The sequence below is a fragment of the Bufo bufo genome, chromosome 3 (assembly GCF_905171765.1).
Source record: "Bufo bufo chromosome 3, aBufBuf1.1, whole genome shotgun sequence".
Classification (NCBI taxonomy): Eukaryota; Metazoa; Chordata; class Amphibia; order Anura; family Bufonidae; genus Bufo; species Bufo bufo.
In genome coordinates, this window is record NC_053391.1 from 482067469 (window position 1) to 482094942 (window position 27474).

At 44.1% G+C, this 27474-nt stretch overlaps 1 protein-coding gene across 1 annotated transcript in view; it reads right to left on the bottom strand.

Annotated features, from left to right (window-relative positions):
- Positions 1-27474, bottom strand: part of NALCN (sodium leak channel, non-selective) — a 1068865-nt gene that overhangs the window by 87001 nt on the left and 954390 nt on the right. The window contains exons 24-25 of the mRNA XM_040425261.1: positions 6948-7068; positions 6732-6863 (exon numbers count right to left, since the gene is read on the bottom strand). Coding sequence (XP_040281195.1) covers positions 6732-6863; positions 6948-7068 — 253 coding nt within the window. The remainder of the gene's footprint in view (positions 1-6731; positions 6864-6947; positions 7069-27474) is intronic.

Consider the following 27474-nt stretch of genomic DNA (forward strand, 5'->3'; position numbering starts at 1 on the left):
AAACCATTCCCAAATTTGCCATTCTCAAAATAACTAGTTTCTGGTATTTGAGGCCTACTTGAAATCTATCCCAAAAAGAATATCTTACATTGAAGCTAGTGATAGTGTCATTCAGAAAAACCTAAGACACACGCTAGCGTGCAGATAAAAGTCTGATTCTGTGATTAAACCTATACCTGTCACACAGCGCAAAAAAAAAAACAGGCCTCACATCTCTATTTAACCAAATCTGTACTGTTTTAGCTGGTCAAGTTATTTGTAGTGACCGTAAAAGCACACTTTTTTTTCTGGGTTGAAAAACCATTCCCAAATTTGCCATTCTCAAAATAACTAGTTTCTGGTATTTGAGGCCTACTTGAAATCTATCCCAAAAAGAATATCTTACATTGAAGGTACTGATAGTGTCATTCAGAAAAACCTAAGACACACGCTAGCGTGCTGATAGAAGTCTGATTCTGTGATTAAACCTATACCTGTCACACAGCGCAAAAAAAAACAGGCCTCACATCTCTATTTAACCAAATCTGTACTGTTTTAGCTGGTCAAATTATTTGTAGTGACCGTAAAAGCACACTTTTTTTTCTGGGTTGAAAAACCATTGCCAAATTTGCCATTCTCAAAATAACTAGTTTCTGGTATTTGAGGCCTACTTGAAATCTATCCCAAAAAGAATATCTTACATTGAAGCTAGTGATAGTGTCATTCAGAAAAACCTAAGACACACGCTAGCGTGCAGATAGAAGTCTGATTCTGTGATTAAACCTATACCTGTCACACAGCGCAAAAAAAAAACAGGCCTCACATCTCTATTTAACCAAATCTGTACTGTTTTAGCTGGTCAAGTTATTTGTAGTGACCGTAAAAGCACACTTTTTTTTCTGGGTTGAAAAACCATTGCCAAATTTGCCATTCTCAAAATAACTAGTTTCTGGTATTTGAGGTCTACTTGAAATCTATCCCAAAAAGAATATCTTACATTGAAGGTACTGATAGTGTCATTCAGAAAAACCTAAGACACACGCTAGCGTGCTGATAGAAATCTGATTCTGTGATTAAACCTATACCTGTCACACAGCGCAAAAAAAAACAGGCCTCACATCTCTATTTAACCAAATCTGTACTGTTTTAGCTGGTCAAGTTATTTGTAGTGACCGTAAAAGCACACTTTTTTTTCTGGGTTGAAAAACCATTCCCAAATTTGCCATTCTCAAAATAACTAGTTTCTGGTATTTGAGGCCTACTTGAAATCTATCCCAAAAAGAATATCTTACATTGAAGGTACTGATAGTGTCATTCAGAAAAACCTAAGACACACGCTAGCGTGCTGATAGAAATCTGATTCTGTGATTAAACCTATACCTGTCACACAGCGCAAAAAAAAAACAGGCCTCACATCTCTATTTAACCAAATCTGTACTGTTTTAGCTGGTCAAGTTATTTGTAGTGACCGTAAAAGCACACTTTTTTTCTGGGTTGAAAAACCATTCCCAAATTTGCCATTCTCAAAATTGTGGTGAACGGGAACAATGAGGAAAACATCTAATAAGGGACGCGGACGTGGACATGGTCGTGGTGGTGTTAGTGGACCCTCTGGTGCTAGGAGAGGACGTGGCCGTTCTGCCACAGCCACACGTCCTAGTGAACCAACTACCTCAGGTCCAGGTAGCCAGCAGAATTTACAGCGATATTTGGTGGGGCCCAATGCCGTTCTAAGGATGGTAAGGCCTGAGCAGGTGCAGGCATTAGTCAATTGGGTGGCCGACAGTAGATACAGCACGTTCACATTATCTCCCACCCAGTCTTCTGCAGAAAGCGCACAGATGGCGCATGAAAACCAAGCCCATCGGTCTGTCACATCACCCCCATGCATATCAGGGAAACTGTCTGAGCCTCAAGTTATGCAGCAGTCTCTTATGCAAGCCCGGCCTGGTGGTGTGCGATAATGGGCGAAATCTCGTTGCAGCTCTGGGACTAGCCGGTTTGACGCACATCCCTTGCCTGGCGCATGTGCTGAATTTGGTGGTGCAGAAGTTCATTCGCAACTACCCCGACATGTCAGAGCTGCTGCATAATGTGCGGGCCGTCTGTTCGCGCTTCCGGCGTTCACACCCTGCCGCTGCTCGCCTGTCTGCGCTACAGCATAACTTCGGCCTTCCCGCTCACCGCCTCATATGCGACGTACCCACCAGGTGGAACTCCACCTTGCATATGCTGGACAGACTGTGCGAGCAGCAGCAGGCCATAGTGGAGTTTCAGCTGCAGCACGCACGGGTCAGTCGCACTGCGGATCAGACACACTTCACCACCAATGACTGGGCCTCCATGCGAGACCTGTGTGCCCTGTTGCGCTGTTTCGAGTACTCCACCAACATGGCCAGTGGCGATGACGCCGTTATCAGCGTTACAATACCACTTCTATGTCTCCTTGAGAAAACACTTAGGGCGATGATGGAAGAGGAGGTGGCCCAGGAGGAAGAGGAGGAAGAGGGGTCATTTTTAGCACTTTCAGGCCAGTCTCTTCAAAGTGACTCAGAGGGAGGTTTTTTGCAACACCAGAGGCCAGGTACAAATGTGGCCAGACAGGGCCCACTACTGGAGGACGAGGAGGACGAGGATGAGGAGGAGGTGGAGGAGGATGAGGATGAAGCATGTTCACAGCGGGGTGGCACCCAAAGCAGCTCGGGCCCATCACTGATGCGTGGCTGGGGGGAAACACAGGACGATGACGATACGCCTCCCACAGAGGACAGCTTGTCCTTACCTCTGGGCAGCCTGGCACACATGAGCGACTACATGCTGCAGTGCCTGCGCAACGACAGCAGAGTTGCCCACATTTTAACGTGTGCGGAATACTGGGTTGCCACCCTGCTGGATCCCCGGTACAAAGACAATGTGCCCACCTTACTTCCTACACTGGAGCGTGATAGGAAGATGCGCGAGTTCAAGCGCACGTTGGTAGACGCGATACTGAGAGCATTCCCAAATGTCACAGGGGAACCAGTGGAAGCCCAAGGCGAAGGCAGAGGAGGAGCAAGAGGTCGCCAACGCAGCTGTGTCACGGCCAGCTCCTCTGAGGGCAGGGTTAACATGGCAGAGATGTGGAAAAGTTTTGTCACCACGCCACAGCTAACTGCAGCACCACCTGTTAGCAGGAGGCAACATTTCACTAACATGGTGGAACAGTACCTGTGCACACCCCTCCACGTACTGACTGATGGTTCGGCCCCATTCAACTTCTGGGTCTCCAAATTGTCCACGTGGCCAGAGCTAGCCTTTTATGCCTTGGAGGTGCTGGCTTGCCCGGCGGCCAGCGTTTTGTCTGAACGTTTATTCAGCACGGCAGGGGGCGTCATTACAGACAAACGCAGCCGCCTGTCTACAGCCAATGTGGACAAGCTGACGTTCATAAAAATGAACCAGGCATGGATCCCACAGGACCTTTCCATCCCTTGTGCAGATTAGATATTAACTACCTCCCCTTAACAATATATTATTCTACTCCAGGGCACTTCCTCATTCAATACTATTTTTAATTTCATTTTACCATTATATTGCGGGGCAACCCAAAGTTGAATGAACCTCTCCTCTGTCTGGGTGCCGGGGCCTAAATGTGTGACAGTGGCCTGTTCCAGTGGTGGGTGACGTGAAGCCTGATTCTCTGCTATGACATGAAGACAGATTCTGCGCTGACATAAGGCCAGATTCTCTGTTACGGGACCGCTCTCCTCTGTCTGGGTGCCGGGGCCTAAATGTGTGACAGTGGCCTGTTCCAGTGGTGGGTGACGTGAAGCCTGATTCTCTGCTATGACATGAATACAGATTCTGCGCTGACATAAGGCCAGATTCTCTGTTACGTGACCTCTCTCCTCTGCCTGGGTCTAAATGTGTGACAGTGGCCTGTTCCAGTGGTGGGTGGCGTGAAGCCTGATTCTCTGCTATGACATGAAGACAGATTCTGCGCTGACATAAGGCCAGATTCTCTGTTACGGGACCTCTCTCCTCTGCCTGGGTGCCTGGGCCTAAATGTGTGACAGTGGCCTGTTCCAGTGGTGGGTGACGTGAAGCCTGATTCTCTGCTATGACATGAAGACAGATTCTGCGCTGACATAAGGCCAGATTCTCTGTTACGGGGCCGCTCTCCTCTGTCTGGGTGCCGGGGCCTAAATGTATGACAGTGGCCTGCTCCAGTGGTGGGTGACGTGAAGCCTGATTCTCTGCTATGACATGAAGACAGATTCTGCGCTGACATAAGGCCAGATTCTCTGTTACGGGACCTCTCTCCTCTGCCTGGGTGCCTGGGCCTAAATGTGTGACAGTGGCCTGTTCCAGTGGTGGGTGACGTGAAGCCTGATTCTCTGCTATGACATGAAGACAGATTCTGAGCTGACATAAGGCCAGATTCTCTGTTACGGGACCGCTCTCCTCTGTCTGGGTGCCTGGGCCTAAATGTGTGACAGTGGCCTGTTCCAGTGGTGGGTGACGTGAAGCCTGATTCTCTGCTATGACATGAAGACTGATTCTGCGCTGACATGAAGCCAGATTCTCTGCTATGGCATGAAGAGACTGATTCTCTGCTGACATGAAGCCAGATTCTTTGCTATGGCATGAAGAGACTGATTCTCTGCTGACGTGAAGCCAGATTCTCTGCTATGGGACCACTGTCCAATTGATATTGGTTCATTTTTATTTTTTTTATTTTTATTTTAATTCATTTCCCTATCCACATTTGTTTGCAGGGGATTTACCTACATGTTGCTGCCTTTTGCAGCCCTCTAGCTCTTTCCTGGGCTGTTTTACAGCCTTTTTAGTGCCCAAAAGTTCGGGTCCCCATTGACTTCAATGGGGTTCGGGACGAAGTTCGGATCGGGTTCGGATCCCGAACCCGAACATTTCCGGGAAGTTCGGCCGAACTTCTCGAACCCGAACATCCAGGTGTTCGCTCAACTCTATTTAGGACCACTCTTCCCAAAAAAACGAACCCCCCCCAAAACAGAAATCCAACTTCCAAACATGAACTCAGTAAAGAGTAGCTCCGCCGTTATTGTTTATCACTTCAAAAATTTGTTTCGGCATGCTTGATGCAAGCGTTTCCATGAGGTGAGTGGGAACATTTCTCCAAGTGGTGAAGACGGCCATTTACTGTCTGGAACTGTTGTCTATTTTTGTAAACTTTCCTTGCCATCCATCCCCAAAGGTTCTCAATTGGATTTAGATCAGAGGAACACGCAGGATGGGCCAAAAGAGTAATGTTATTCTCCTGGAAGAAGTCCCTTGTCCTGCGGGCATTGTGTACTGTAGCGTTGTCCTGTTGAAAAACCCAGTCGTTACCACACAGACGAGGAACCTCAGTCATGAGGAATGCTCTCTGCAACATCTGGACATAGCCAGCGGCCGTTTGACGCCCCTGCACTTCCTGAAGCTCCATTGTTCCACTGAAGGAAAAAGCACCCCAGACCATTATGGCGCCCCCTCCACTGTGGCACGTAGAAAACATCTCAGGTGGGATCTGCTTGTCATGCCAGTAACGTTGGAAACCATCAGGACCATCAAGGTTAAATTTTTTCTCATCAGAGAATAAAACTTTCTTCCTCCTTTGAATGTCTTATGTTTGGTGCTCTCTTGCAAAGTCCAAACGAGCAGTTCTGTAGCATTCAAGGAGACGAGGTCTTTGATGACGTTTTTTGTTTTTGAAGCCCTTCAGTCTCAGATGCTGTCTGATGGTTATAGGGCTGCAGTCAGCACCAGTAAGGGCCTTAATTTGGGTCAAGGATAGTCCAGTGTCTTGACGGACAGCCAATTGGATCCTCCGGCTCAGTGTTGATGAAATTATTTTGGGTCTTCCACTTGACTTTTTTGTTCCATAACCCTCAGGATTATTTAAGAAATTCCAAATGACTGTCTTAATGCGTCCCACCTCAGCAGCGATGGCGCGCTGTGAGAGACCCTGCTTATGCAGTTCAACAACCCGACCACGTTCAAAAAGGGAGGGTTTTTTGCTTTTGCCATCACAACGTGTGACTACCTGACAGAAAATGACAATGAATCCACATCTTTGCACAGATTTGGCCTTTTAAAGGCATATGGTCCTAAAGTTTTGATCAGCTGAAAAACAACCAGTTTCAGTTTATTCGTTGTTTTCATTAAATTGAATGCTCAAAAAATGTTTTGTCTCACTCCCATTTCTTCTTGTTGCATGTTGAAGCTCTACTTGGAACCTTGTTAAGATCCAGCCATGCTAAATATGATTTTTTGCCATTTTTCAAGTGGTCTTAAACTTTTGATCAGAACTGTATTTTTGTCTCATTTTTTTACATCACAGATACCTGACATTTTAACAAGGGTGTGTAGACTTTTTATATCCACTGTACATCAGTGAGAGTCATCTACATGAGCCTCAACATGAACAATTTCATGTTTCAAATTCTAGTTAAATCTGATATTTGTGACTAATTCAATCAAATAACTGTATATATTTTTTGGGGTGTAGAATGTCCTTTTTAATTCGGATTTGTCAGAAAGTCAAATCTGACCTGCACCACAATGTTCCTTTTGGGAACTAGTGAATGTTGCTATTGTGATTCACAAAATCTTAAGAACTGTCAGCAATCAATCAATCCATCTGACCACCCACCTTTGCTTATATCCTATTGATATTGTCAGGGCATTTTTTGAAGGGGTCACCTCAATAGATTGCTACGAACATTTACATAGGATAAAAAGTGTTTACGTACAAGATAAATGAATATGTCCATCACACCTCCAAAGTCCCTTATAACAGCTGTGGGGGTGAAAAATAAGCCATCTGCCATAATCTTGAGGTTCAGCTCAATGCTCATGAATATAACAAAAACATACTCTGCGATCTGGAACACAGACACAAAAGGATCAGCAAGCTGAATAGCAGTAGAAGATTAATGCAGAAAACTGAGATGCCTGTAACATTGTACCTGTAAAGTTGGGGTGTGCATTACCCTTCTGAATGGGGACTCAAACATCATGGAGATGCATGAACATATGGTGACTACAATCATAACCCAGTCCAGGTAAGTCACCAGTCCGAGTAAGTCACTGTCAGAAAACAGAAGCAAAATTTGATTTCTCAAAAACATACTCGCATATCAAAATCATTGTTTATCCATCAAAATAGGAACAAGTGCTTTTCTGGATGATTTCAAGCTCAGATACTAAATAAATAAAATACTATATAATTTTAGACTATGAAAGTTTCTACATTAAAATAATTATTATTTACTGTTTGGGAAAATGTATCATGAGAGGACACTTTTTTTTGAAGAAGTCTGCGTTTAAGTAATTTGGGCCAACTTTACCATAAGATGTTTTATAAATCGGGAAAATCTTTACAGGGGTATCCTAGCAATTTCAAAAAATTCCCTATCCCAGGGACCCCTACTGATCACGAGAATGGAGGACCCATACCCTGCAGGGCCCCCAAAAACTATCTGAACAGCAAGTTGGGCATTCACACTGCAATTCCATTGACCTCTATGGGACTGCTGGAGCTGAATACAGTGCTCATATAATTTTGCCAGATCCCATAGAGATTAATGGAACCACAGTGTGCATGCCTGATCTGCTGCTCTGCTCATTTCGAGGGCCCTGTGGAGTAAGAAAGCTCCTGTTTTCGTGATTCTGGGGGTTCCACTGATTTAATAGTTATCCCCTATCTTGTGGTTAACGGATAACATGAAATTACCAGAATACCCTTATAAATATAACATTTTGGTTTGAGATAAACATTAGATTCTTTGTCACTCCTTTAGTGGTAAAAAACATACAAATATATCTACACCGTGGAGGAAAAAATAGCAAAAATACACACCACGACAAGGTATAAATATAAATAAGTCAAGCAATGGACAGCTCCTTTGTCAATTTAGAATCTTAAATAGTCAGATCTTAATGCAACTCTTATGTGCACAAGTACGGTCAGTGCATGGAGAACCGATTTCCACTACAGCAAGCACAGCATGAATAAACTGTACAAGTAACTACCCTACCAGAGATAGATGATTATCAACTAAGTGACACATATAGGGCAAGTTGCTTTTTAAAAACGCCCATCTAAAAAAACACATTAAAAAACACACACATTTTTACAATGACTTAAATTTTTTTTTAACAGAAACATATAAAAGAGGTTGTCCAAGATAATGAAAAATCTCGGGCAAGTCCCCAATTGGCAGTCATGTAAACAAGCAGCGGCAGGGGGACCGGCCCGGTGGGGTGAGGAAAACAATGCTGGAGAAAGAGGATTACTAAATATACGATATATATATATATATATATATATATATATATATATATATATATATATATAAATAATATCTTTTTTATTTTAGTCAATTGGGGACTTGTCTGAGATTTTTTATTATCTTGCACAATCTTTTTAAATCAATGTGTTTCATCTGTAAGATCTCCATAGTCGAACATGGATTTAACATGCCTCACCTGTAAAAATAAAAATAAAAAAATGTAATCACAGTAAAAAAGCATTTTTTTTTGCAATGCATTTTTGATGATGTTCTTAAAAGGAACACAAAAGCAATGTGTAAACTCTGAGTCTTAGTAAGGGGCAAACCAAGTAATCTACATTAAATCAGCCACAGTGTTGGAAATATACCAACTGGTTTACTCTGTGCAGGGCCGGCATCAGCACCCGGCATACCCGGGCAAGTGCAGGGACCCTGCTCCTGGGGGGGCCCACTGCACTGCTATGAGCGTTTCCATCAATACAGATGGAAGCGCTCATAGCTGGAGTGCAGGGAGCTGCAGTCCTTTCACTTACACAGCTTCAGACTGAAGCAAGGGAGCATCCTCTGGTGGGTCACTGGGGGTGATTATACTGTGTGCGGGGCACTGGGGGGGTTATTATACTGTGTGAAGGGCCACTAGTGATCATTATACTGTATGGGGGCCACTGTGGGTCATTATACGGTATGGGGGGCAGGGGGACATGTAAATGTAAAAAAATGCCTCAAGGTGGCCCACTGGGATTTATCCGCCATGGGCAACATGAACCTAGAGCTGGCCCTGACCCTGTGCCATGATACTTGTAGCTCACTGAGGCGGAGTTCACACGTCAGTTATTTGGTCAGTTATTTACATCAGTTATTGTGAACTAAAACCAGGTGCGGTTCAAAAACACAGAACAGGTGCAGAAGTTTCCTTTATACCTTATCTCTGAGTAGGCTTCACTACTGCATTTGGCTCACAATAAGTGATGGAAATAACTGACCAAATAACTGAAGCATAAACTCAGTCTAACCTGACTACTTGGTTGCCCAATACCAATGGTTAGCATGATAATCACTGTTGCAAATTACCCGTCATACTATATCACAGCCTCATTCAGCACATAGGAAGAGGATCAGGTTCTTTCTTACTGGTACAGAACTATATAACCTACCTGGGATTCATATAGGAAAAATACACAAAAACGTATGACTGAGGGAAACAACTATTGTTAGAAACATTATACAGCATTGACAATGAATGAGGGATCATTAAAACAATTGTTCCTACAGTGTTCCACATTCTGGGCTCTTGTTTCATAACTGTATGGATATGTACAGTTACTTATGTCAAATGAAGGTCATTCATAAGGCCGTCTTATACAACTAATCTACTGTAGGCAGGAGCCTCCTTACGCTTTTGTGTTAAACCCTTTGTGTGCACAATGGACCAGATTAACTAATCCTAAAGATGGCGTAAATTTAGACCAGCTGTCTAAAACTGCACCACATTTATCACAGTGGCTCAGACTGCATGATAAATCTGGTGCAGGTATAGACCTTTTTCACTGACTCTACACCAACTATTGGTTGGCTTATGCTGAGACAGAAAATTTTAGCACAATTTATGCACAAAATGGCGCATCTCAGGTCCCACCCCTTTCCCATGAAGCCAAACCCCTTTCAGCTAAGCCACACTCCTGAGTATGTTGGAAAAAAGACAATCTGGGCCATCATGTAGGTATTCATATAAATTTGAGTACTGTTACATAAAATATTAGTGGATTTGAAATCCTACCTACAAATGTCTGTGGAATTCCTCAAAAATTCAAAGCTATCAAAATACTTTTGTAGAATCAGCAGTAAAATAAATATGAAGATAATTACATATAATGTAAAAATTAATACATTTGCTGTAATGTGATTCTGTACTGATTAAGCTGGGAAGAACTATGTAAGATTTTCCATCTAGACGATGAAGACGTCCTTGTCATGTGGCTTTTCAGTTCTTATCTTAGTGATACACAGTATGGACCTGCCAGGGTTCTTCCTGTTATGGTGTAAGCCATTAATTATATTTCCCAAGTGACATCAAATGCTTTCGCCTGATATGAATTTCTCTGACACAGAAAGAATCCAGACAATTTCAGTCCATTACATGGATTAAGCCCACATAAGGAGAAAAATGTGCTACAAAGTACTCTGTCTTTACTGGAAAAAAATCTGTTCCGTTTATGAAATTCTGACAGATTACAGCTGTAAAAACTTGTATAGAAGACTATTATAGGATTTGTTATTAAGAGTGGATGAAAAGGAAGATCTCTGGAGATGGATTGAACAGACTGAACGGAAGATGAAGGAAAGGAAGAGAATAATGAACATTATCAAAATGATATGAACTTGGCAAATAGCTTTTAGGCCCCAAGCTGTAAAATACAGAGTTCTCTAAAGGAACAGATGAATACAAAGTATCTGCTAAATCCTGGACCATCACTTTACAATATGATTGCTAGTTTATTACTGAATTATCTATGCTTGCAAGTAACATGCACCTCCTGTCTTCATTCTGTCCTTGATGATGGTTATACTGAAAGTCTATATATCTCACAAAAGTGAGTACACATCTCACATTTTTGTAAATATTTTATTATACCTTTCGATGGTACAACATTGAAGAAATGATACTTTGATACAATGTAAAGTAGTCAGTGTACAGCTCATATAATAGCAGGGCCAGACTGGGAACGTTAAGTGGCCTTGGAAAAAATACTAAAAGTGGCTCCATTTTGTAGTTGGATCCAAATTGATGGAAGGCAGGGCCAGCAATACCATATTGTGGCACATTATACAACCCCAACAGAGCCAAATATCACAGTCCATCAGACAATACTGCCAGCAGCACAAAATACATCCCAAAAAACTTCCACTGCCTGGCCATGAGGAGGGCCCAGGCGGCCCCCTGGGCATCAGCCCACCGGGAAATTTCCCTGTAAGGACTATGGCCAATGCGCCCTTGTATAATAGTGTAAATTTGGTGTACCCTCAAAATAACTTAACGCACAGCCATTAATGTCTAAACCGCTGGCAGCAAAAGTGAGTACACCCTATAGTGAGAATGGCCAAATTGTGCCCAAAGTGTCAATATTTTGTGTGGCCACCATTACTTTCCAGCACTGCCTTAACTCTCTTTGGCATGGAGTTCACTAGAGCTTTACAAGTTGCACTGGAATCCTCTTCCATTCCTCCATGATGACATCACGAAGCTGGTGGATGTTCGAGACCTTGCGCTCCTCCACCTTCCATTTGAGGATGCCCGACAGATGCTCAATAGGGTTTAGGTCTGGAGACATGCTTGGCCAGTCCAGCATCTTTACTCTCAGTTTCTTTAGCAAGGAAGTGGTCATTTGTGAGGTGTGTTTGGGGTCGTTATCATGTTGGAATACTGCCTTGAGGCCCAGTTTCTGAAGGGAGTGGATCATTGTCTGCTTCAGTATGTCACAGTACATGTTGGCATTCATGGTTCCCTCAATGAACTGTAGCTCTCCAAAGCTGGCAGCACTCATGTAGCCCCAATTAATATGGGGGGCTATCTGTATAGCACTATTAATATGGGGGGCTATCTGTATGGCACTGTTATTTCTGAAGTATAGTATTGGGGCGCATTGGGAAACACAGCATGTACAGTATTGGGGTAGCAGCAGGATGACTATGTTCAGGCACCAGGAGAAGGAGGAGGATAATAGAAAAGCGAGTAATCCGGGATGTGATGTGAAATGATCTCCAAAAGGCATAAAGTTAAAGTGGAAATACACATTTTGACATTTTAAGCAATGTCAGTGTATTATTTTGGCTTTATACAATTTTAGAGTCTCAGACCTGTATGAACTGAGGAAAAAAAAACTGTAAAAATGAAATGCAGAATGTAAAAGTAAATTCTCCATTAAAAGTGCCCTGTCTGACCCAGGAAGAAGTACAGCGGCGTCCTTAAAAAGATTAAAATAGACAAATCACCAGGACCAGATGGCATACACCCCTGTATCATAAGAGAATTAAGTAATGTCATAGCCAGACCCTTATTTCTGATATTTAAGGACTCTATACTGACAGGATTGGCTCATAGCAAATGTGGTGCCAATATTCAAAAAGGGTCCAAAAACAGAGCCCGGAAACTATAGGCTGGTAAGTTTAACATCTGTCATGGGTAAACTGTTTGAAGGTTTTCTAAGAGATGATATCTTGGAGTACCTCAATTAAAATGAGCAAATAGAGCTATATCAGCATGGCTTCATGAGGGATCGGTCATGTCAAACTAATTTAATCAGTTTCTATGAGGAGGAAAGTTCTAGACTTGACAGTGGCGAATCAATGGATGTCGTATATATGGACTTCTCCAAAGCATTTGACACTGTACCGCATGAAAGGTTAGTATATAAAATGAGAATGCTTGGACTGGGAGAAAATGTCTGTATGTGGGTAAGTAACTGGCTCAGTAATAGAAAACAGAAGGTGGTTATTAAAGGGTTTCTACCACCAGAAATACTGTTATGTAGCTGACTGACATTAGCGATTCGCTAATGTCAGCACTACATAACAGTATGTTTATAACATTAGTCCCTGCGGCCGTTTTTGTTAAAAAAGCACTTTTATAGATATGCTAATGAGCCTCTAGGTGCTATGTGGGCGTCATTAGCACCTAGAGGGCTCCGTCCACTAACCATTTCAGCCGCCCATCGCGTCCGTCCAGCCCGCCCTGCTCCTTTTGATTGACGTAAAACTTCTCAGTATCTCGTACCAATTCCTGCGCCTGCGCCGTGCGCTTCTGTATTCTCCCGGCGCCGGCTTCCTCACTGCGCCTGCGCCAACTACGTTACAATGAGGAAGCCGGCACCAGGAGCGCGGCATTCACTCACTGCGCCTGCGCCGAATACAGGAGCGCACGGCGCAGGCGCGGGAATTGGTACGAGATACTGAGAAGTTTCACGTCAATCAACAGGAGCGGGGCGGGCTGGAGGGACGCGATGGGCGGCTGAAATGGTTAGTGGACGGAGCCCTCTAGGTGCTAATGACGCCCACATAGCACCTAGAGGCTCATTAGCATATCTATAAAAGTACTTTTTTAACAAAAACGGCTGCAGGGACTAATGTTAGAAACATACTGTTATGTAGTGCTGACATTAGCGAATCGCTAATGTCAGTCAGCTACATAACAGTATTTCTGGTGGTAGAAACCCTTTAATGGTACACACTCAGATTGGGTCACTGTCACTAGTGGAGTACGGTAGTATGCCAAAATAGGGGGACTGGTGGGTGGAGATACCTTCCAAGTCTCACCTATTTTTGAATAAACCCTTTTGGGCGCCAGTAGTGGTTGATCGAAGAAGGTGGGTTAGTGTTGAGCAACTTAGGTGTGTAATAGGTTTTGTATCAGCATTTCATTTGTAAAAAAGTGAAAGTGTATAGAGATATCAATGTGTAGGATAAAAATGTATATATGTACACATATATATAAAAAAATCTACATAAAAGATCAAAAGATTGTATATAAATTCTGCAAAAAGGATTAAAAGATTGTACACATAGGTAGGATCACTGCATGCCGTCTCGAGTGCCTAAGAGACCGTGTTCCGCAGTATCGTACACGATATAGTTTGGTACAGTTAGGCAAATCAATAGGTAAAAAATCAGTTTAAAAAGATACTATTACACACATTAAAATAATGTGGTATCGTGGGTTCATTTACTCACTTCACGAGGGGGGCGGTTTACCAGGATAAGCATAATACACCTGTAAACCGAGTACCCCCCAGCCCCCAGCCTGGATCGCTTCTAGAGTATGTGGTTTCAGTCAGGAGGGCTGAGGGTCCACAAGGCTATGCGAAGCCTGATCTCTCCCCTGTGTGGATTGGCACTTGATGAGCGGAACCTGCTAAGGCTTGCAGCCTGAGACCCTGACCCTAAGCGGTGCTGCAGGTGCTGGTGAATCCTGTTGTGGTGGAGTTAAAGGGTCGGAAACCTGTTTGTTCAGTGGAGCAGGTGCTGCTCGTGCTATTGTGGACTATTTTAATTTTGGTGCAGATATTTAAAGGGACAGAAGTCCAGAAAAGAGATTGACCTGTTTGAAAAAAAAAAAAAAAGTACTGGACTTTCTAAAGAGGGGGCCAGAGACAGATGTCAACATGTCTCTGACCGTTATAACAGACTATGGCCATGTGCAATGGGAGCTCTTAAAATGTGAGACCCTGGAAGTGGAGTTTGTCCTCGGCAGAGACTTTCCGTTCTTCTGGCAGCTATGGAGCGGAAAAAAAAATTCAAGTTGTGCGGCTGGAGTTCCAGAGGAAAAGATGTGTGCCATTGCCAATGCAACCGTCGGGAAGAAAAGGAGGTGGAGAGCGGTGCGGCTCTCAGGAGATCCTATGTTTTCTGCATGTGTGCGCAAAGTAATAAAGGGTGCAGATGGAGTGACTGTCCGGAAAAAGGCTGGAGTCAAGGCCAAGGCGTTTCCTGTGGCAACTACTGTATTAAGGAGAAGGGTGATGAAAGTGCTGGAGATATTCTCCCGCGAGTGCCGAATATGAGTTGATAATCGGTAAGATCGGTAACAGACCCAGTGACATTGAGCCGGCGGCAGTTTCTACCCACTGGACCGGTGGGTGATATGTCACCGAGGCGAGAAACTGTCTCAAAAGTGTGTGACCATATGGAAAATGCAGTGTCTGAACAGACGGGTAAGCCTGTTGCAGTTTCTCCCTCGCAGGAATGTGCAGGGGAGAAGGGTACTGTGTTGCCCAAAGAGCCTGTGACCAAGGCTAGTTTTGGGGTGGGGAAAGTCAAAGATCCCATGCTAGCCTGGGTAAGAGGTAGCAGGATAGTAAAACCTGAGACTGATAAATGTTTGGGACAATTATGCGGATACTACGGACTATCCGGTGGTCCTCACTGAGGGTGAGATCCTGGTGAAAACTGAGACTGATAATCTTGGTACTGCAAAAGTGCTCATACATGAGGGAAGGTTGGGCTGTGATTTTCCTTTGTTCTATGATTTGTGGGGAACTGGAAACACTTCTGCAGTCAGGGTTAAATCTCCTGCAGAACTGGTACATAGCCCTTAAAATGTGACCATTAGAAACAATGGTGCTGATAAGGTGCAAGGTGATTGTACTGAAAATGTGATGTCATGTGAAATATGTGATAAGGACATGCTTCTTCCGTTGCAGGTTGTGGACAGGGGAGAAGTGCCCCCTGCTGGTAAAAATGTAATTGATGTAGAAATGCTGATAAATGTTGAGGGCACACAGCTAAGGGAACCCACTGTGATAAAAGTGCGGGAAAGTGGGGCACGGCTAGCGTGTGCACCACACGTACCAGAGGAGAGTGTGCAGTCTCTCCAGTGTTCTATGTTTAATAAGGAAATGTCCAATGTTGGGTTTGGCTCATCGGTGCCCCTAGAGGTCAGGATTGATAATGACCAGAGCGGTATATATGACGTATGTGACCGATAGCAACTCAGAGAGAGAGAAGCTACCATGTCAAGGTCTTGAGAAATTAAGGTAGTTGCTAGTAGCGACCAGATGACAGTTATTCCTGACGTGACCAGAGATAAGTGGGGAGACGTCAGCATAGGGTCTGAGAATTATACCCAGGCAGTGGAAGACTTCCTGGCAGGTCCGACCAACTAAAAAGAGCGTGTAGAAGAGCATCACAGACTGCTGGTAGAGGCTCACTACCAGCTAGGCCTGGCAGGCCAGTACGACTCCAAACTTGAAGATGTTTTTGCCCGCTCCGCACAGTCCCTAGATACACTAGAGAAGGAACTAGCTGTTCTTGCTGAGCAACTGGATAAAGCTCCAGAAGAGTCAAAGGAGGAGACTCAGAAAGGAATGAATGAACAAAAGAATCTAGAGTCACAAATAGAATTTCTCCAACTTCAAGAGGAACTTGCAGCTTCTGAGCGATCCAGACGTCATGCGGAGCAGGAGAGAGATGAACTGTCTGATGAGGTTGTAAACAGCATCTCAGGAAAATCTGCTCTCTTGGAGGAGAAAAGACATTTGGAAGCCAGGATTGCTCAACTTGATCAAGAGTTGTGTGATCGGATGGTGGACCTGGACCACCAGAAACAAATTGTGTCTAAGTTGGAGAAGAAACAGAAGAAGTTTGACCTGCTCCTGGCTGAAGAGAAAAATTCCTCGGCCCAGTTTGACGAAGAATGTGACTGAGCGGAGACTGATGCTCGGGAGAAGGAGAGCAAGGCCCTCTCCTTGGCTAGAGCCCTTGAAGCACTTGAGGAGCAAGATGAATTTTAGAGGCTGAGTAGGCAACTCAGAGCAGAGATGGAAGATCTCATGAGCTCAAAGGATGACGTCGATATGAACGTCTACGAGTTGGAGAAGTCTAAGCGTACTCTCGGGCATCAGGTGGAAGAAATTAAGACTTAGCTTGAAGAGTTAGAGGCAAGAGCTTCTCAAGATGTCAGGTTGGCTCAAGCAAAGGAAAATGAACCTGAAGATGAGAGTCCTCTAAAAGAGGCCAAGAAGTCTAAGCCAGTGCCTGGTAAGAATGGGTCTGGAGATGGTGACACTGCGCTGCCGGCCGAGAAGGAGAAGATTCAAGATGGTTCTGAGAAACCAATTAATGCAGCTGATATGGATGCTGAATCCAAGAGACTCGTGATACTGAGTAGCCAGGACCTGGTCATGAAAAGCATTTCCTCTGCTGTCAATGCCTTCCAGAAATCCTGCGGTGTGCTGGGGAAGAAATACGAGGAGACCAGTATGCGGATCCTGTCTACTACTATGGGCTAGCTCTCCTAAATCCTGCCCGAAAGGAAAACAATATCCTGGGTGAGCCTATGGAGAAAATACCAGAAGACGAAGAGTCTGATGAGGACCCCAGTGTCCCCAGTACCTCCAACCTTGATGAGAAAGAGGAGGAGGTGTTAAGAATGCAAGTATATGATGCCGTGCCCGAGAAGGATGAGAAGGCCAACAAAAAGTATGAAGACTCCAAAGGAGACTCAAAGGCTGAAGAAGCTAAGGCCGATGAGTTGGAGTGGGAGAAATTCTCGGATGTACCAGAGACCAAAGATAAGGCTGAAGAAGAATTCCGGGCTGGATTTTACTTGAATTGGGAAGGTAGGTTTTGGCAGTGGGACCTCCCAATCCACCCCCCTGTCCGGGGCAGGTTTTTCCCTAGCAGGAAGGTGATCGCAGGTGAAGCCTACCCTAATCAGGCTAGCATAAATCCACCCTCAGTGTGTCAGTCTGGGGGGAGTGTCTGAACCTGGAGCAGAGGCTCTGTATGTGGTCTCAGTCAGGAGGGCTGAGGGGCCACAAGGCTATGCGAAGCCTGATCTCTCCCCTGTGTGGATTGGCGCTTGATGAGCAGAACCTGCTAAGGCTTGGAGCCTGAGACCCTGACCCTAAGCGGTACTTAGAGGTGAGTCAGGAAAACCTATGTGTTTTGGTAGAGCCCACACGGGCAAGCTGTTTTATTTTGGCTTTGTATGTTTTTCTTTATGCCGTATGCCACAATAAAGCACAGTTTGGCCCCTAAATCCTGGTGTCCGTGAAGAAGTGTGTGGTTGCGACCCCAGTGAAAGAGAGCTACCCCTTACAGTACATATACATACTGTATATATATATATATATATATATATATACACACACACACACACACACTGTATAACAGCTTAACATTTTTTAGTCTTAAAGCTTTTGCAGCCAAGAGCTCTTGCTACTGTACCTGTCTTTTATGTTTAATAGTATTTTATTGGATTTTTTCAACAAATTATCAAATACATTTGAACAAAGTATTTTCATTGCATTTATACAGAGTATTATCAACCAGTGAGCATTTATGCTTTGTTGACATATAAGATCCTGTGGGATTATTATACCAGCAATAAGATATAAAAGGAAATGACAAAGCAATAGTACCTTCTATAATGGAACTTCAAAGAAAAGAAAAGGTAGAGAATTACCATAGGCATTGTCAAGGCACATACATCAGGCTTGACTTTAAGCATTACAAGTTTAAGCAATAACCGTTCCTGATTCCTGAACCCCCTCCCGCCATTTGGTTGAGGTGTGTAGGGTGCTATTGGGTACAGACAGGCCTAAGACGCCCAATCCTCTTCATATTTTTTGAGTGTGAAGTTCTTGTGAGCGATCATTCTTTCACATGATCTCGTTATTTCCACAGCTCTCACTACCTCCTGATAGGTAGGAACAATAGTGCTTTTCCAATTTCTTGTAATTGCGAGCTTGGTGGTCAAGAACAAATGCATCGCAATTGTCCTATAACAACTCAAAATCTGTGTGAGATCTATCAGTAACAGGGCTAGAGCTGGGTCTGGGTCCATCCTACATCCAACCGCATCTGAAATAGCTTGGAAGACCAGGGACCACAAATCAGATATTTTGGGACAGTCCCACAAGATATGTAGAAGCGTCCCCCTCCCTCCATAACCTCTCCAGCAAACATGAGCTGTACCTGGAAAAATATGGCTCATTGGGGTAAAATATCACCTAAGTACTGTCTTCATGTAAGATTCAAAATGTGATGTACATTTTAGACATGATACTGCAAACCTGATGGCTGTGGACCATTGAGCTAGGGAAAAGGTCTTCCTCAACTCGGCCTCCCATGACAGGAAGGGAGACGATTTGGTGAAGGAATCCTTGCCTCCTAAATGTGAGTATATCGGTTTTATCCCTGTTGGTATAGCATTTGTTAAGGACCATTGTCTGAGAAGCAACAAATTGACTTTACTTATGAATGTAGGGTTCTCTTTCAGAAAGTGCCTAATTATCAGGTATTTATAGAATTCCTGATGTGGGATATTGTATGACTGCTGCAGTTCTGTGTATGACTTTAACCACCTCAGCCCCCAGTGCTTAAACACCCTGAAAGACCAGGCCACTTTTTACACTTCTGACCTACACTACTTTCACCGTTTATTGCTCGGTCATGCAACTTACCACCCAAATGAATTTTACCTCCTTTTCTTCTCACTAATAGAGCTTTCATTTGGTGGTATTTCATTGCTGCTGACATTTTTACTTTTTTTTGTTATTAATCGAAATTTAACGATTTTTTTGCAAAAAAATGACATTTTTCACTTTCAGTTGTAAAATTTTGCAAAAAAAACGACATCCATATATAAATTTTGCTCTAAATTTATTGTTCTACATGTCTTTGATAAAAAAAAAATGTTTGGGTAAAAAAAAAAATGGTTTGGGTAAAAGTTATAGCGTTTACAAACTATGGTACAAAAATGTGAATTTCCACTTTTTGAAGCAGCTCTGACTTTCTGAGCACCTGTCATGTTTCCTGAGGTTCTACAATGCCCAGACAGTACAAACACCCCACAAATGACCCCATTTCGGAAAGTACACACCCTAAGGTATTCGCTGATGGGCATAGTGAGTTCATAGAACTTTTTATTTTTTGTCACAAGTTAGCGGAAAATGATGATTTTTTTTCTTACAAAGTCTCATATTCCACTAACTTGTGACAAAAAATAAAAAATTCTATGAACTCACTATGCCCATCACGAAATACCTTGGGGTCTCTTCTTTCCAAAATGGGGTCACTTGTGGGGTAGTTATACTGCCCTGGCATTCTAGGGGCCCAAATGTGTGGTAAGGAGTTTGAAATCAAATTCTGTAAAAAATGACCTGTGAAATCCTAAAGGTGCTCTTTGGAATATGGGCCCCTTTGCCCACCTAGGCTGCAAAAAAGTGTCACACATCTGGTATCTCCGTACTCAGGAGAAGGTGGGGGATGTGTTTTGGGGTGTCTTTTTACATATACCCATGCTGGGTGAGAGAAATATCTTGGCAAAAGACAACTTTTCCCATTTTTTTATACAAAGTTGGCATTTGACCAAGATATTTATCTCACCCAGCATGGGTATATGTAAAAAGACACCCCAAAACACATTCCTCAACTTCTCCTGAATACAGAGATACCAGATGTGTGACACTTTTTTGCAGCCTAGGTGGGCAAAGGGGCCCATATTCCAAAGAGCACCTTTCGGATTTCACAGGTCATTTTTTACAGAATTTGATTTCAAACTCCTTACCACACATTTGGGCCCCTAGAATGCCAGGGCAGTATAACTACCCCACAAGTGACCCCATTTTGGAAAGAAGAGACCCCAAGGTATTCGCTGATGGGCATAGTGAGTTCATGGAAGTTTTTATTTTTTGTCACAAGTTAGTGGAATATGAGACCTTGTATGAAAAAAAAAAAAAAATCATCATGTTCCACTAACTTGTGACAAAAAATAAAAAATTCTAGGAACTCGCCATGCCCCTCACGGAATACCTTGGGGTGTCTTATTTCCAAAATGGGGTCACTTGTGGGGTAGTTATACTGCCCTGGCATTCTAGGGGCCCAAATGTGTGGTAAGGAGTTTGAAATCAAATTCTGTAAAAAATGACCTGTGAAATCCGAAAGGTGCTCTTTGGAATATGGGCCCCTTTGCCCACCTAGGCTGCAAAAAAGTGTCACACATCTGGTATCTCTGTATTCAGGAGAAGTTGAGGAATGTGTTTTGGGGTGTCTTTTTACATATACCCATGCTGGGTGAGATAAATATCTTGGTCAAATGCCAACTTTGTATAAAAAAATGGGAAAAGTTGTCTTTTGCCAAGATATTTCTCTCACCCAGCATGGGTATATGTAAAAAGACACCCCAAAACACATTCCCCACCTTCTCCTGAGTACGGAGATACCAGATGTGTGACACTTTTTTGCAGCCTAGGTGGGCAAAGGGGCCCACATTCCAAAGAGCACCTTTCGGATTTCACAGGTCATTTTTTACTGAATTTGATTTCAAACTCCTTACCACACATTTGGGCCCCTAGAATGCCAGGGCAGTATAACTACCCCACAAGTGACCCCATTTTGGAAAGAAGACACCCCAAGGTATTCCGTGAGGGGCATGGCGAGTTCCTAGAATTTTTTATTTTTTGTCACAAGTTAGTGGAAAATGATGATTTATTTTTTTTCATACAAAGTCTCATATTCCACTAACTTGTGACAAAAAATAAAAACTTCCATGAACTCACTATGCCCATCAGCGAATACCTTGGGGTCTCTTCTTTCCAAAATGGGGTCACTTGTGGGGTAGTTATACTGCCCTGGCATTCTAGGGGCCCAAATGTGTGGTAAGGAGTTTGAAATCAAATTCTGTAAAAAATGACCTGTGAAATCCGAAAGGTGCTCTTTGGAATGTGGGCCCCTTTGCCCACCTAGGCTGCAAAAAAGTGTCACACATCTGGTATCTCTGTATTCAGGAGAAGTTGAGGAATGTGTTTTGGGGTGTCTTTTTACATATACCCATGCTGGGTGAGATAAATATCTTGGTCAAATGCCAACTTTGTATAAAAAAATGGGAAAAGTTGTCTTTTGCCAAGATATTTCTCTTACCCAGCATGGGTATATGTAAAATGACACCCCAAAACACATTCCCCACCTTCTCCTGAGTACGGAGATACCAGATGTGTGACACTTTTTTGCAGCCTAGGTGGGCAAAGGGGCCCATATTCCAAAGAGCACCTTTCGGATTTCACAGGTCATTTTTTACAGAATTTGATTTCAAACTCCTTACCACACATTTGGGCCCCTAGAATGCCAGGGCAGTATAACTACCCCACAAGTGACCCCATTTTGGAAAGAAGACACCCCAAGGTATTCCGTGAGGGGCATGGCGAGTTCCTAGAATTTTTTATTTTTTGTCACAAGTTAGTGGAAAATGATGATTTTTTTTTTTTTCATACAAAGTCTCATATTTCACTAACTTGTGACAAAAAATAAAAACTTCCATGAACTCACTATGCCCATCAGCGAATACCTTGGGGTCTCTTCTTTCCAAAATGGGGTCACTTGTGGGGTAGTTATACTGCCCTGGCATTCTAGGGGCCCAAATGTGTGGTAAGGAGTTTGAAATCAAATTCAGTAAAAAATGACCTGTGAAATCCGAAAGGTGCTCTTTGGAATGTGGGCCCCTTTGCCCACCTAGGCTGCAAAAAAGTGTCACACATCTGGTATCTCTGTATTCAGGAGAAGTTGAGGAATGTGTTTTGGTGTGTCTTTTTACATATACCCATGCTGGGTGAGATAAATATCTTGGTCAAATGCCAACTTTGTATAAAAGAATGGGAAAAGTTGTCTTTTGCCAAGATATTTCTCTCACCCAGCATGGGTATATGTAAAATGACACCCCAAAACACATTCCCCACCTTCTCCTGAGTACGGAGATACCAGATGTGTGACACTTTTTTGCAGCCTAGGTGGGCAAAGGGGCCCATATTCCAAAGAGCACCTTTAGGATTTCACAGGTCATTTTTTACAGAATTTGATTTCAAACTCCTTACCACACATTTGGGCCCCTAGAATGCCAGGGCAGTATAACTACCCCACAAGTGACCCCATTTTGGAAAGAAGAGACCCCAAGGTATTCGCTGATGGGCATAGTGAGTTGATGGAAGTTTTTATTTTTTGTCACAAGTTAGTGGAATATGAGACTTTGTATGAAAAAAAAAAAAAAAAAATCATCATTTTCCACTAACTTGTGACAAAAAATAAAAAATTCTAGGAACTTGCCATGCCCCTCACGGAATACCTTGGGGTGTCTTCTTTCCAAAATGGGGTCACTTGTGGGGTAGTTATACTGCCCTGGCATTTTCCAGGGGCCCTAATGTGTGGTAAGTAGGTAAATGACCTGTGAAATCCGAAAGGTGCTCTTTGGAATGTGGCCCCCTTTGCCCACCTAGGCTGCAAAAAAGTGTCACACATCTGGTATCTCCGTACTCAGGAGAAGGTGGGGAATGTGTTTTGTGGTGTCATTTTACATATACCCATGCTGGGTGAGAGAAATATCTTGGCAAAAGACAACTTTTCCCATTTTTTTATACAAAGTTGGCATTTGACCAAGATATTTATCTCACCCAGCATGGGTATATGTAAAAAGACACCCCAAAACACATTCCTCAACTTCTCCTGAATACAGAGATACCAGATGTGTGACACTTTTTTGCAGCCTAGGTGGGCAAAGGTGCCCAAATTCCTTTTAGGAGGGCATATTTAGACATTTGGATACCAGACTTCTTCTCACACTTTGGGGCCCCTAAAATGCCAGGGCAGTATGTGACCCCATTTTGGAAAGAAGACACCCCAAGGTATTCAATGAGGGGCATGGCGAGTTCATAGAAAAAAATAATTTTTGGCACAAGTTAGCGGAAATTGATTTTTTTGATTTTGTTCTCACAAAGTCTCCCTTTCCGCTAACTTGGGACAAAAATTTCAATCTTTCATGGACTCAATATGCCCCTCAGCGAATACCTTGGGGTGTCTTCTTTCCAAAATGGTGTTATTTGTGGGGTGTTTGTACTGCCCTGGCATTTGAGGGTCTCCGCAATCATTACATGTATGCCCAGCATTAGGACTTTCTGCTATTCTCCTTATATTGAGCATACAGGTAATGAGATTTTTTTTTTCCGTTCAGCCTCTGGGCTGAAAGAAAAAAATGAATGGCACAGATTTCTTCATTCGCATCGATCAATGTGGATGAAAAAATCTCTGCCAAAAAAAGAAAAAGGAGGTGAAAGGCGTCTGCCAGGACATAGGAGCTCCGCCCAACATCCATACCCACTTAGCTCGTATGCCCTGGCAAACCCGATTTCTCCATTCACATCAATCGATGTGGATGAATAAATCATTGCCGGGATTTTTTTTTTTATATATACAAAGTGTTTGCCAAAGTATATGAACACCGCCACCTCCTCAGCTCATATGCCTCGGCAAACGTATCTTTTACTGCAGAGGAGAAATCTCGTCTTGCAGCGCCGCATACACCGACTTACGTGTAATCTGACAGCAGCGCAATGCTTCTGTCAGAATGCACATCAGTGCTGCAGCTAGTCGATCGGTTGGTCCACCTGAAAGGTAAAAAAAAACAAAACAAAAAAGAAAAAACCAGGCCGCAACGCAATAACTTTATTAACTTTAGAACAGAACATATTAACTTTTTTAAAACTTTTTAAACTTTTTTACTTACCGGTAATTTTTTTTTTGTTTAGTTTTTTTTACCTTTATAGAACAAACCTCTCCTTCCCCATGGGACAATGTGCAAAGCGCAAATCGCCCAAAGATGTGGCGAAGTACGTTATGCACTTTATCCCAGGTGAAAGGAGAGGTTTGCAGCAGCTGTGAGTAAAAGGGCCCTAATAGCCCTGTGTGCCTGTCCTGTGAGATGCAATCCCTATGCTAGGTGTACCTGTGTGTGGTACTTCTGGAAACACTCACCTAAGCATAGGGCAGGGTGGTCAGGGCAGTCAGGACAGAAATAGCGGGTGTCACGCCTTATTCCACTCCTGCTACAGACACAACATTTTTTTCGGGGTGGCGGTTGGGTTGAGGTACCAGCAACGACACTGGGGAAATGTCGCTCGTGTAGACGGCTAACTACACTGGTGGATGGGGCCACGGAACCTCCTGGGTAAAGGAGGTTCGCGATGATCTCTTCCTGGAATTTGAGGAAGGATCCTGTTCTCCCAGCCTTACTGTAGAGAACAAAACTATTATACAGCGCCAATTGAATTAAATATACAGACACATTCTTATACCAGCGTCTGGTTCTGCGGGAAACTAAATAGGGAGCCAACATCTGGTCATTGAAGTCCACCCCTCCCATGAGCGCATTATAGTCGTGGACTGAGAGGGGCTTTTCAATGACACGGGTTGCCCTTTCAATTTGGATTGTCGTGTCTGCGTGAATGGAGGAGAGCATGTAAACGTCACGCTTGTCTCTTCATTTCACCGCGAGCAGTTCTTCGTTACACAAGGCAGCCCTCTCCCCCCTTGCAAGACGGGTGGTTACAAGCCGTTGGGGGAAGCCCACGCGACTAGTTCGCGCGGTGCCACAGGCGCAAATCCGTTCTAGAAACAAATGCCTAAAGAGGGCCACACTTGTGTAAAAATTGTCCACATAAAGATGGTACCCCTTGCCGAATAAGGGTGACACCAAGTCCCAGACTGTCTTCCCACTGCTCCCCAGGTAGTCAGGGCAACCGACCGGCTCCAGGGTCTGATCTTTTCCCTCATAGATCCGAAATTTGTGGGTATAGCCTGTGGCCCTTTCACAGAGCTTATACAATTTGACCCCATACCGGGCACGCTTGCTTGGGATGTATTGTTTGAAGCCAAGGCGCCCGGTAAAATGTATTAGGGACTCGTCTATGCAGATGTTTTGCTCAGGGGTATACAAATCTGCAAATTTCTGGTTGAAATGGTCTATGAGGGGCCGAATTTTGTGGAGCCGGTCAAAAGCTGGGTGGCCTCTGGGACGGGAGGTGGTGTTGTCGCTAAAATGCAGAAAACGCAGGATGGTCTCAAATCGTGTCCTGGACATAGCAGCAGAGAACATGGGCATGTGATGAATTGGGTTCGTGGACCAATATGACCGCAATTCATGCTTTTTTGTCAGGCCCATGTTGAGGAGAAGGCCCAGAAAAATTTTAAGTTCGGAAACTTGGACTGGTTTCCACCGGAAAGGCTGGGCATAATAGCTTTCCGGGTTTGCGGTTATAAATTGTGTGGCATACCGGTTTGTCTCTGCCACGACTAAGTCCAAGAGCTCCGCAGTCAAGAACAGCTCAAAAAATCCCAGGGCCGAACCGATTTGAGCCGTCTCAACCCGAACTCCAGACTGGGCGGTGAAAGGGGGAACTACAGGTGCGGCTGAAGTTGGTGACTGCCAATCAGGGTTTGCCAGCACCTCAGGGATTCTAGGGGCTCTACGGGCCTGTCTGCGCGGTGGCTGCGACGGGGTAACTACTGCACGTGCCACCGTACCAGCTTCAACTGCCCTTCTGGTGCTCGCTACTTCACCAGGTTGTACGGCAGTGCTGGTACTAGGTCCAGGAAGGGCTGCGCTGCTGGTGTATGCCTCACCACGTGATCCGGCAGCGACAGCCCCACTCTGCTGCTCTTGAAGCGGATCCTGCGTAACCTGTGGTCTAGCGACACGGGGCCGGGTACGCCTGGTGCTGCCAGGGACCTCCACCTCCTCGTCCGAACTTTGGGTCAGAGAGCCACTGCTTTCCACAGGTTCATATTCTGACCCGCTAGATTCGTCAGATGAGGGTTCCCACTCCTCATCCGACTGGGTCAGAATCCTGTAGGCCTCTTCAGAAGAATACCCCCTGTTTGACATTTTGGACTACTAAATTTAGGGGTATTCCCTGAGACTACCCAAGAAAAAAAGCAAACCTGTCTTACAAAGGGGAGGCTAGCGAAGTACCGGAGGCCGCTGCGGTTGATAAAAAATATCAAAACTGATTTTTTTATCGCCGCAGTGCGTGTAAAGTGAATGTGCAGTGATCAAAAAATAATTATTTTTGCGTTCACCCACGCCCGCGGTGGGGCGGGCGTGGGTGAACGCACGTGTGGGCGACCGATCAGGCCTGATCGGGCAAACACTGCGTTTTGGGTGGAGGGCGAACTAAAGTGACACTAATACTATTATAGATCTGACCGTGATCAGTTTTGATCACTTACAGATACTATAAAAGTACAAATGCTGATTAGCGATACGCTAATCAGCGAATAAAAGTGACTGCGGTGCGGTGGGGTGGGTGCTAACTGACGCTAACTACCTAACCAAGGGGCCTAAACTATCCCTAAAACCTAACAGTCAATACCAGTGAAAAAAAAAAAGTGACAGTTTACACTGATCACTTTTTTTCCTTTCAATAGTGATTGACAGGGGCGATCAAAGGGGTGATCAAAGGGTTAATTGGGGTGCAGGGGGGTGATCTGGGGCTAAGGTGTAGTGTTTGGTGTACTCACAGTTCAGTCTGCTCCTGTGCTGGATCCAACCGACGAAAAGGACCAGCACAGGAGCAGACAAGCCATATAACAGATCATATTTACTAATATGATCTGTTATATGGCTTGTGATTCGATTTTTTAAAAATCAGCAACCTGCCAGCGACGATCATTGGCTGGCAGGTTGCTGATGCAATTCTCCTCGAACATTTGCCTGCCCGCGATGCGCATGCGCGGGCCGGCTGTGACCGAAATCTCGCGTCTCGCGAGAGGACGCGCCGGCGCGTCCACTCGGAATGAAACAACCACCTCCAGGACGCGTCTGTGCGTACAGCGGTCCGGAGGTGGTTAAGGAGGACTGGGTCAATAGATCATCTACTTTTCC